At 37.3% G+C, this 12,355-nt stretch overlaps 1 protein-coding gene across 2 annotated transcripts in view; it reads right to left on the minus strand.

Moving 5' to 3' along the window:
• Positions 1-12,355, minus strand: part of PALMD (palmdelphin) — a 51,446-nt gene that overhangs the window by 3,750 nt on the left and 35,341 nt on the right. The window contains exons 4-7 of one of the 2 annotated variants that reach the window (XM_081026304.1): positions 5,432-5,546; positions 5,260-5,293; positions 5,025-5,138; positions 2,291-3,385 (exon numbers count right to left, since the gene is read on the minus strand). In XM_081026304.1, coding sequence (XP_080882430.1) covers positions 2,291-3,385; positions 5,025-5,138; positions 5,260-5,293; positions 5,432-5,546 — 1,358 coding nt within the window. The remainder of the gene's footprint in view (positions 1-2,290; positions 3,386-5,024; positions 5,139-5,259; positions 5,294-5,431; positions 5,547-12,355) is intronic. The other variant, XM_081026305.1, reaches the window with a different exon arrangement.

Below are 12,355 nucleotides of genomic sequence, written 5' to 3' on the forward strand. Positions count from 1 at the left end.
TTCATCCTGAAATGCCACTGATATCTCTAAGAGGGGATAATGGAGCTGGAAGAAGTACAAGAACAGGTTGGTGAGGACTACCACAGAAAGCCAGCTGTCTAGTTGGTGGGGATAGTGGTGGAGTTCTAGTAAAAACTTACTGGTGGAAGTGTCTGGCATTGAGTTATATCTTAGAACATGACCTTCTTATATTTACATTAGCAGATGCACATAACTTTGCCTAAATTTTCTTGTCATGTCTTACCTGTTCAAAGTTTTGACTAAAAAATTCTTGTCTTTAGAGTCTCCAGCCTCCACCTTTTCCCATCTTTCTTCCTCTTTAATGCTCTTTTCCAAGTTAAAAATTGCTCTTAAATGGAGCTTTGAAAACAACATTTACATTAAGAGAAAAAAGACTGACAATGAACTATTATACCTACCAGAAATGTATTTAGTAGGGGACCTATCCCATAAAAAAAGGAATTAACTGAAGTGGTGGATTTTCAACTATCAATAATAAGCATTTTTTTTGGGGTGGGGGAGAAGCTCAACCTACTTGGTGCTTGTGAAATCCAGGTGCATAGGTGGCTATATATTCTATGTCAATATGATATACTTATTTAAAAAACCCATTAAAAAACATCAGCTCAGTAATTCATGTACTGAATTGGAAACAGCAAAGTAAAACAATATGATGAAAGGCAAGGAATTTGGAGCATTCTGTTTATAAGATGCTTTGATTGATAGTACAGAAATTTGTATTGTTACTTTGTCTGGAAGAAGTCTTCCTGTTTTCATTATTTTATTTCTGTGACATGATTAGTGTTGTCTGGAAACATTAGTCACTTCCTGTCTTTTTCTATGAGGTAAATGTGTTGACATGGGTAGGGGAGAATGAATAAAGTGTTCAGGAGAAGCTGGCTAACATCCAAGGTCAAAATGGGAGAATTTATAGTGGGTAATGTCACCACTCTTGACCATACACTGCGTTCTTCTTTTTTAAGTTGTCTGTGTTGTTTTAAAAATGAATTTAAGATGCAAAATTTGACCAGCAAATAAAGCTCATTCTCAAAATGGAAGGGAACTTTTAGTTTTAACAGGTTTTCATTCCGGGGGACACATTATTCAACTCTGATTTAGGAAGATAATATAAGTGTACAGTTACCAAGAGGTTAGAAATTCTTGAGATAATGAAATTTACAATTGGTAAGCCTAATTTAACTACTTAAAAAATTAGAAGAGATCCATTTTCTTGTATTATTGGCAAACCAAATTGGTTTTATTGGTTACAGAGGAAGAAATCTTCCTGACTAGTGCGGTCCTAGCATAGTTCTATAGAATTATCAGGTTCTGCCTGCTGGATTAGCTGGGATTTAATAGTTACTGCTTTTTAATAAGAATTCTTCTATTAGAAGCATTCAAAATTATCCCTTTTGTACATCCAGTACCTGTATGTCTGGGAATTTGACTATGTCTTTAGCAAGGTCAGTACAGCTATTATAATTGATTTTGTTAGATTCTTATTTATTCTTTATAAATGACGAGTAGGTTATAATATTTAAGTGATAACAAGGAATCTAAAATTGATGAGTTATCACTTTTGTAGAAAAAAGTGTTATTTTCCATTCAATGCTAAGAAAGATAGCTATAAAACTTTATAGAGAATGAGAAATGCGAATGTGTAGAAAACAGAAAAAAATAAATTTGCTAAGTTAGGGAAGACTAAAAAATTAAATATTATAGCTAATGTAAGATGAATTGACATTCAATTTTAAAATATAGAAAAATTAAGGAAATAAAGTTAAAACTATAAAAGTATAGAGAAACAGAATATAGCAAAATAACAAAATAACACACTGCAAATAAAATTTGTTTTTTGTTTTTTCTTGCAAAATTAAGGCAATTTGTTAACTTATGTAGGAAGTTTAAATCACAGAGAGACACAAAAATGTAGCTGGTGTCAGATTTTGGCTGGAAAAGGTATGATATTAATGACACAACTTATTAGTGATTCAAATACATTCACACACAGTACCATACCATGACAGAAGACAAATTTCAAGTTATTAGGGTCAATCAATGCAGTATCCAATTAAGGCAACAGTTTTTTGTTTGTTTCATTTTCTTTATCTTTTGAATTGACTGAATCACTTTAATTATGGCAATAAAAGGATCGACATTAATAAAAAACCTTAGTGTGTATTAGTCTATGAGATGGTCAGAAAAGCTGGAAGCAAGAGGGTTTGTTAACGACACAGAGAAGATTTTCACATGACTAAACAGCAGCGGCAAGCCTTGTCATTTTTATTACCTGTTAGGGATGGGTCCTCAGTTCCATCTCCAGCTGTCTGAACACCAAGTGGAGAATGGTGGACAGGACTGTCTAAGCTTTCTTCTTGCTCTTTCAGGGATATGGAATTTTTGTGGGGAGATCTATGGTTTGCATTTTCATGGGGATTAACTTCTGATCTCTTCCTAGGAAGTGGTGTTGGCTTAGCAGGCTGATAAACCTGACTGTAGGGAGCTATGGGATGGTAGGATGGTTTCTCAGCTTCTCCTTCACCCCCCTCCTCCTCGTCAATCACAACCAGCTCTGCATGGATGATCCCGTCATACCCTGTCAGAAGCTTCTTTTCTTCTTCATCATCTTCTGCCTGCTGGTATCCCATGAAAATCATCGTCACAGGTTCTCTCTCATCCATGTCAGCAGGCAGTGAATGAACGATATTGTATCTTACATCTTCCTCATCCTCTTGGCAAGTAGGAGAAGAAGCCTGACATTCTGATCTCTCAACGAGCGCTTCCCTGGGACTGAGTCTTGCCTTTGGAGAGGGCGCATACTTGTCCTGCATCACAGTCGATTCTTCCCAAGGCGTCATCAGCTTCTCTTGTAGGGCGTGGGGTGTCTCCTCTGCTTGTTGAGTCAGCGATCGGGGATGAGGTATTGGCCGAATGGGACGGACATGATTGAAGCTGTTGCCCTTCTCCTCTGAAAGTCCGTTGTCCATATGGTGTATGGATTCATTCATATCATTACCCAGTCCATTAGCTTTAATCTTTATCTTTTCTTGAAAGTTTGGTCCAGGGGTTACCTTCTCTCTCTGTGGAGTTGTAGGCCTGAAAAATGGATTGGCATATACAGGCTCATGATACTCTGTCGGGGATTTAGAGTTTCTCTCCGAAGCTTGTCTTAAGAGTTCCTCTACCTCAACTGGTGCCATGCCGTCGGTGCCATTAAGTGTTGCATTGCGATTAGAGCTTACTGCATATACTGACTTTTGCCCGTCATCATACACTTTTATTCCTGTACCGGTAAAGTCATCCGATGGGAGAGGTATTGAAGACAGGACCGTACTTTCTCCAGTCTTCAAGTCTTTTTCAACTTTGATTTCCATGGCATACAAAGCTGTCGAGAGACAAATTTGATCTTAGATTTAGTTAACTTTTTTGTTTGTCAACTAGTCTGCTTTCACAGTGTTCATTTTTATATTAAGTATACCCTCTGATTTTTTAAATGGGAGATGTCTATTTTTTTAATTTCTGATTTTATCCATTAACTACTTAATGACCAATACTGTAATTACATGGGTTTTAATGTAAAGGTGTATGAAATTAGTGAAAAATGGGAAGGATTGAAGAAGTGGAGCTGATTGGAGAAGAGAAACTGATGGTTTCAAATAGTAAGGATCTTAAATGGGGACCTTTCTTTCTAAATAATAAATTCATCAATTTACACTCTTACATCATTTAATGGGAGGAATCAGGTCTTTTCTTTAGTTAGGAAGAATATATCACATTATGCATTACCGTAGGTAAAAGGCCTAACACAGTACATATATTTTGTTAAGTTCCATCCTTGCTATATAGGCCAGCAGCCTGTTGAAATGATAGAGGAGTATTGTGAAGTTTTCACAACAGAGAGGTTGTTTCCGTATAGAACTGGTACTAAACAGGAAGGAGAAGGCTACAATCACATGCTTCTCCTTTTGCCTTCTGTTTCTTTTCATTTTCACTCTCATTTTCATGCACAGGAAGGGCTAAAAATAGAGCATTATCAGCTGTCCTGAAACAACTGGACTGGAGAGTACTAGTTGAATTGGGGGAAGCTGAGATCTCCTTCACGGTCCAGGCAAGAACCTTATGGCTGGAATTCTAAAGGATTGTGGGCAAAAGTACAATGAGGCAATGCTTGCTTTTATTTGTTCTCTCACCTTCCTTCTGAACCCATCTTACATTTCTTATCCTTGATTGCCTGAGGGTTCTGGCAGTTGGCTACCTGACTAAAATTGCAATGCCCTCATCCACACTCTTCCCATCTCCCTTCTGTGCTTCATTCTTCTCTTTAGCATTTTCACTCCTTAACATGATATGTTTTATTTACTTACCTAATTTTTTGGTCTGTTTTATCCCTTTGAATGTCAGCTCCATGAGGGCAGAGGTCTTTGCTGTTTTATTCACTACTGTATTCTTAGTGCCAGAACTGAGCTTGGCATGTAGTACACGTTCACTAAACATTTGTTGAATGAATGAATGAATGGCTGCTATCTGTAGATAGAGTGTAGCTTCCCTGTCTAGTCTTAAATTCAAAGGTTCCCTCCCTGCCTCCATACAAGCCTTCAGGCTTTGGAATATTAATTTTATGAAAATCATTCCCACATGGGGGTAAATAATTCCTAACCTTCCCAAGGGGAATATTTTTATTTTCATAAAGGATCTTAGTAACCCAAGAACCCTAGTGTTCACTAGGTGGAATATGTTGGGAGTGATATTTTTAAGCAGGAAAGCTTTGCTTTTAAGAGCTTCTTGTCTCCTTTAGGCCTTTGTCTTCTCTGAGCCTATCTAGTGTGCTAGGGAATAAAATACATAGAATCAATACCATAACCCACTTATCCCTACCTATGCAGGTGACTCACATATCTCCTGGAACTTTGTAAAATGAACCACTTCTCAACCTGGAAGCACAGGATGTCATAGCAAATTGCTAATATTTGACACTACAAAATCTGAATTTGAGAACCTGCCTTAGACATAGGTTTCTCTTATACCTTTTCTATTTTGTTCATCATCTTCTATTCCATCATTTCTTTCCTTCCTTAATCTGGAAGGTACATAGGATTTTGGAAGGTCTGGGATATTAGCATAGATGTCTTCAATTGACTCTGTAAAATTAATATTAATTCAAGATACATTTAGAATATATTTACAATAATGGGAAAAATTTCAGTGGGCTTATCAAAAAATATATTAATTATACATAGAATAGACTGCTCAAAAACATACCTCCTGATGTTTCTTCCTTTTCCACTTTCACAGACTATAAGAAAAAAGAATTCTCCGTGATTAATACAGTTTAAAAAATAAATTCTAAATGTGGATGTACTTTGAAAAATTATATACCGTTTGTGGATTCACTTGAGAGGAAATCATAGTTTTAATATTAGTTAATACTCACCCTTATTATGTCTTCTGTTGTCCTCTCAATTGATTTTAGTTTCTTTAAAATTACCTCTTCATTAGTTGAGATTTTCAGTTCAGCCTTTTCGAGATCTTGGATCTCTTTCTCAAGTCTGATGACAAAAAGATACACTTTTTAGTGCTTAAGACAGTACAAATGCAGAGTTCTCAAATATATCTTCTCTCTATATAAACTTCCCTTGGGATATTGCATGTAAGTATCCAGGTACCTTCAAGAATATAGCATCACACCAAACATAACATTTAGTACATAGAAGGTACCTAATACCTGACTTTATTTAACAATTTTCAAGTTTCTAATTATTTTTTTCACAGAAGGAATTTTTACCTAAGTATTTGACCCTTGCCCCATTTTCTTCTTTGCAATTACTAATGTTACTTCTAAATGAAACACAGAAATTTCCTTTATAAAGAAACTTAAGTTTAAAACTGAGCCAAAGGGAATGATGCATCTGTAGTTACTATGTAGTTCACCAATTTTTCTTACCCAAGTCTCCATGCAAATTGTTTGGAAAAAAACATTAGAATTATTTTCTTCTAGCCAATCAACACTTTATAACATTTTAATTATTAAACTTGATTTAATAATCAGCTACTTAACACTTAAAAACTCCGCATATCCTAAGACTGAGCACTACACTTTGTTTTAATTTCACAGTTTCCTAAGAGTTGGGTAAAAAGATGAGAAATGGACAAAATCTCATGCAGTGGCCTCAGCTGTCACTGCTTATAAAGACTATATTTTCTGAGGAAAAAAAAAAGTGTACACACATAGCCTGACAAAATGTAAGAGAACTTATAGGGACAAAGAGACAGACATTTGAAATTAGACTGTTGCAAACATTCTGAGCTGGTATCTTGACCAGCATACAGCTGCATGTCAGATTCAAGTTAACTCCAGGGTGTGGCATCATGACCTCTATCCTGTACAAAAACAACAGTCACTGACATTCATGCCGTTAGCAAGGCTGGCCCTTGGCAGCCATGAAACACCCATAGTTTCTCAGCCAAAAACTCTAAGCTCTAAAGTCAGCTGCCTCAGAGGATGGCTGATTAGATACAGCAGCTAGTCCAGGAGATGACAGCTGTGGGTATTAGTGTCAGCTAAGATATTTGTCAGTTTTCTTGGCTTCCTTCTCTAAGACGGTCACGGATCTGGCAGCTTGAAAATCCTGTGTGATTGTCACATCAATAAAAGCCCAAGATATGGTTTTCCTGACCATTCCCCTTCTCATTGCTTCAGTTTCAAAGCTCTGACTTTGCTGCTGCCGGTAGCCATTGGTAGTTGGCCATTTATGTCTGAGGAGGCTTTCTTGCATATCGTAGACCTCCAAGTAAAATGCAGTACCTCTGGTTTCATAGAATTCCTGAGCCGTGACTGCCATTCTATTAAAATCCCTCCACATCCACAGTAGCACATCAGTAGAGTTGTGGGAACATGGGATGGTTGGTAGAGTGGGAAGCTCTATCCTGAAAGTCATAAATCTGAATTATTCTGTTTCTGCTACTCACTGTTTGTGAGAGTTGATTCCCTTAACCTCCCTGATACTCAATTTTGTAATGTGTATAATGAGAATATAATACCTGCCTTACTTTATACAGAAATTTGGTGAAGCTAAGAAGAAATGACGTATATGAAAGCACACAGAATATGGTTGACATCAGATGTAATTGTTGTCATGATATAAGTATTAAAGATTTTCTGCAGTACACTGTGTCTGTCTTTCCATACCTTGTCCTACAGGGCCCTTTACTTGAAAGCATATTAGAGACGGTCTAATGAGGAGCCTTTGGGTCGAAAACAAGGAGGTTCAAATCATTGCTGCAAGCATCTCCTAGACTTCAGGATCCATCTGTGGAACTAGGTGAACCTGGATTTGAATCCCGGTTCATTTGTCAACTTCCTGTGTGACCCAAGACAAGTCACCAGACATCACGGAGCCTCATTGTCTTCATTCCTTCATCCATTTACAAATATTTAGTATCTAATTTGTACCAGGCACTATCCTATGTGCTAGGGATATGACAATGAACAAAACGAAGTCCCTGCCCTCAAGGAGTTTCCATTCTAATCTGAGGACACAAAAAGTGCACTAAGATGGGCTGTCAATCTTTTCTGTAAATGGCCAGATAGTAAATATTTTAGGCTTTGCAGGCCACATTCAGTTTCTGTTGTATATTCATCTTTTAAAAAAAAAGTCTCTTTTACAATCCTTTAATAATATAAAAACAATTTCTAGCTCACAGCTATTCAAAAATAGAACAGGGCTAGATTTGGTCCTGGACTATAGTTTCCCAACTCCTGCAGATATGTGTATGTGTATGTATATATTAAAATGTACATATAAAATGTATGTGTAATATAATACATATTTACATGTACACATATACATATATACACAATAAACAAATGTATATATATATATATATATATATATATATATACATACACATATTTATGAAGAAAAATATTTCCATGAAACAAGCAGAATAAGGGGTATAAACAGAAGATTAAGGGGGATAGAGCGTGCCTGGGGAGGGAGCACTAACTTACATTGTGTGGTCAGGGAGAGTCTCTCTGATAAATTGTCATTTGAGCAGAGACATGAAGGAAATGAGGGAGAGACTCATGAGGGTGTCAAGGGGTTTGCTTCAGAGAGAGGGAAGAGTAATTACAAAGCTTGAAGTAAGAGCAGAGAGAGTAAGGAGGCAAGTAGTGAGAAATGAAGTCAGACAGGTGGCCAGCAGCCAAATCATATAGGACCTTGTGCATAGTACGGCCTTTGGGCAGTCACTGCGAGTTCTGAGCAGAGGAGAAACATGCTATGACTTGAAATTTAAAGTTACATTGGTTGCTGTCTTAAGAATAGACTAGAGGGGCAAACATGGTGGTCAGTTGTAATAATCCAGATGAAGATGGCTGAATCCAAGGTGGTTGCCAGTAAAAGGGTGAACCGTGACTGGATTCTGGAAATATTTCAAAGCAAGAGCTACCAGGATTTGTTGACAGGTTACATGTGAGGTGTGAAACAAAGAGAGATGTCAACGGTTATTCCAGTGTTTGTGACCAGAATAATTGGAAGAATGTGACTGCAATTTACTGAATAGAAATCTGGGAGAGAGAAGAAAAGAGATTGGTGGGGGATGTTAAATTTGAGACAGTCAAGGGGTGATATGGAGAAGACAGCTAGATATATAAAAGTTGGGGCTCAGAGAAGTTTGGGTTTGAAGATAGAAATTAGGAAATTGTTATTTATAACTATAGGACTGAATAAGATTTCGTAGAAAGGATTCCAAAGACTGAATCCTGGGGCAATTAAACATTTAGCAGTCTGGGTAATGTTAACTACTTCATAGGGTTTAATAAAGAATAAAAAGAATAGTGAGCATTCAGCAAATGCTAGTTTCCTCCTGTCTCTGCCCCTTACTATTCCTGAGTCACAGAGATAGAGCTATTGGTTGGCCTGGCTAATGACAAGGAATTTATGAAATGCACTGGGATTTGTAGTTGTTTTCCTCTGTAGGGAGGCCCATGGGTAATGGAATGTCGTATTGTTCTCATGAATGTCTTTAGACTAATGTGCCTGTGTGTATATATATATGTGTATATACATATCTACACATGCATGTATTATATATGTATATGTATACATACACACTTGTATGCATATATATCCATATTTACACATATACATGTATGTGTGAAAATTTAAAAAGTTTTTGTTTTACATATATATGTACATACGTAAAACTAATTTTGTTTCTATGGAAAGTTTTCGGGGAAGTGGTGTCTGGGGGATAACTCTCTAACCTTCACCTGCTTATCTCTAAGCTGATGGGTTAGAATTTCCATAAGTGCTGCCATGCCCATCTTTAGAAGGTATTACCTTTCAGAATGGGAATTGAGCTCCTAGAAATGCTGATTCAGTTTGGTGGAAAACAGGCAGTAGAGAAAGAGAAATATCCTTCTTGGTGCCTCCTGGGCTGTTAGGGGGGCCTGATGGATGGGTTAGTACCTCTTCTAATTTCTGAGAGATGGTGGGCAAGGCATCATGTGCCAATTTAGATAAGCAGAGTACATGAAAAAGGATTTGTAATGCTATCCATTATTGGAATCTGTCTTCTTCGTGCCCATTTGCTAGGGAAAAAGAGGGTTTCAGGAGTTCCCTGGGTGAAAGCAGCTAGCTTTCATTTCATGCACTGGTCTAGTAATAACCTCCCTTCATCACCACAAGATAATGTCCCCAATCCAATTCCAAATGTGATTTTTTGTCTTAGGAAAAAGAAAGCACATAAAGGCTGGATGTGTCAGGAAAGGGTTATTTTAGAAAGCAGTTTTTCTGCTGCTAAGGGTTCATTTAGCTCTTTCAGTTTTGGGTGGCGTTAACAAGGACGAACAACCTGATGGAGTTTGCCACTACCCTGTTTCCCTGAAAATAAGACCTAGCAGGACAATCAGCTCTAATGTGTCTTTTGGAGCAAAAATTAATATATGACCTGGTCTTATTTTACTGTAATATAAGACTGGGTCTTTAATATAATATAATATAATATAATACATAATATAATATAATTATTATAATATAATATAATAATATTATAGTATAATATAATATAATATAATATAATATAATATAATAATATAATGGGTCTTATATTAATTTTTGCTCCAAAAGATGCATTAAAGCTGATTGTCCATCTAGGTCTTATTTTCGGGGAAACATGGTAGGGGCAAACAGACTGGAACACAAGAGAAAAAAAATTCAAAAGTTTACAGCACTTGTTAGCAATTATAACAACATTTAACACGTATTGAGTATTTACACTGTACTAGGCCCTGGTCTAACTAGTTCTCACAATAAGCCCCATGAGTGCTGTTAATTGTTCCTTTTGACAGATGGGCAAGCTGGGCACCTAGAAAGGTGACTGGCCTGGGGGCTTGCAGGCCTGTGGCAGGATGGAATTTGAAATCAACTCTCTGCCAATGGAGCCTGAGAGCTTAACTCCTTTCTAATTAGCCACTGTGGGAACAAAACTTTTAAAAATTGGATTCTTATGAACTTAGATACAACATTATTTTTGCTCAGCAGTATAAAAGGATTTCTTACTTTCTATGATAATGAAGTGAAGATTGAAATGCTATCTGGGTCTCATCCACATGAGGACTCATTACATATAAAGGTAATATTTCTGTCCTGATTTTCATTAGGGTGATTTTGTTTGACTGGGAATTTCTCTGTTTTGTAGACCAGTCAGCCAGACCAGGATTTAAGTTCAGGCTTTGTCAGTTTTTCCTTTGGCTGTTGAGTGTGGTTTTTGGTAGGAGTTCTTAGAGCAATCTTTTTCTAAGAGGCTGGAGTTTTCTAATCTACAGCCATTTTATAGCAAGATTTTCTTTGCTTGGACACATGACTGTTGTTCAAAGTAATGGAAGCTTTAGGAATTAAATATAAAACTGGCTAATGTAATTCAATTATAATACTGCTGTTTGAATGTAATTACCAATGCTATGTTTGAAATTAATTGTATGACTGGTTTAGCTGTTATACTCTGAAAGGACTGATGAAGTATTTGTGTCTTGGGTGCCCTGGCTCCCTTATTAAAAGCCAGGACTACACCCAAAGAAGGCCCAATGATTGTTTCTCTGGGATGGCCTGAATCAGCAGGTTTTAGACCCAGGCTGTGCCACTACTGAGGTGGCTCTGAGACCAGCTGATGGAAGTGCTAAGATGACAGTCCCCACCACCTCTATGCAAAGAAAGATTCAGTTTCTTTGGGACTCACAGACTCAGAATGTGTTTGCCTCCAGCAGGTGTTGAATTTGACTTGGAGTGGTGAATCTGACTCTTTCCTTGGGCTAGGGTCTCTTTCCTTTCTTTCCCATTGACTCTTGGGAGAACAGGAAGTGACTGGTGGTTTACCTATATTGTGTGAGCTTTTGTGTGAAGATTCACTTTTCTTTTTCAAGCTCTTCCCATGGAAACAGAAAGCCAGCCCATATCAAAGCTAACACACTTGGCTTAATTATTGAACACCTCCAAGCTTCAGTTTTCTCATTTGAAGAATAATAATAGTATCCAAAAAGGGTTTTCTTGGGGAGGTAAATTAGATAATGTTTGTAAGCCTCTAGCATAGGATGTGCTGAAAAGGTGTTCCTCAAAAATGATCAGTTATCCCTTCTCTTCCTAGTCTGCTAAGGAGAGGTGGGCCATCTCTGACAGCTCCACAAAAGAGAAAACCTACCAGGTCGATTTGGGGATTTGATCTTCAACTTTAATATCAATGATTTCAGAGCCAGCAGGGTGCTAAGATAGCTTCAGGGACACACTGTCCTTGAAATTACTCTTTTAGACAGAAAACCAAAACAGCTCCAGCATTATCAGAATTTTCATAATATTTATGGGGATGGTGTCTATTTAATAAATGAAATGACAACCTGCTGATACCACCCGTCCCATCCATTTCTCCTGTTCATTTTAGTAGTAGAATTCCTTGAAATTTATGTGTCTTCCTGACTACCCTGCTACAGACTGTATTTTCTAGTGTACTTTACATTTACACGGTGGCATGTGACTAAATTCTGTCCAATAGGATATTAGCAGAAGTGACCTTTGCATTTTCAGGTGATATCCTTAAAGTAGAAGTGTTTGTCCTTCATTTATCTTTCACTTCCTATTCTAGAATGCAGAGGTGGTAATTACCTGTCTTTGACCATCCAACTAAGGGCATCCCTTAGGAAGTAGCAAAGTAACAGAACAGGAAGAAACTGGGTCTCTTGATTATCTCTTGTGAGGTTGCTGTTCTCTTCCCCTTAACGTCTCCCAGCTAGGATTTCTATATGTGTAAGAGAAGTGAATCTTTCTAATCTTTTTTAAGCCACTGCTATCCTGGAGTCTTTTAA

Source organism: Rhinolophus hipposideros, assembly GCF_964194185.1.
Source record: "Rhinolophus hipposideros genome assembly, chromosome: 19".
Classification (NCBI taxonomy): domain Eukaryota; kingdom Metazoa; phylum Chordata; class Mammalia; order Chiroptera; family Rhinolophidae; genus Rhinolophus; species Rhinolophus hipposideros.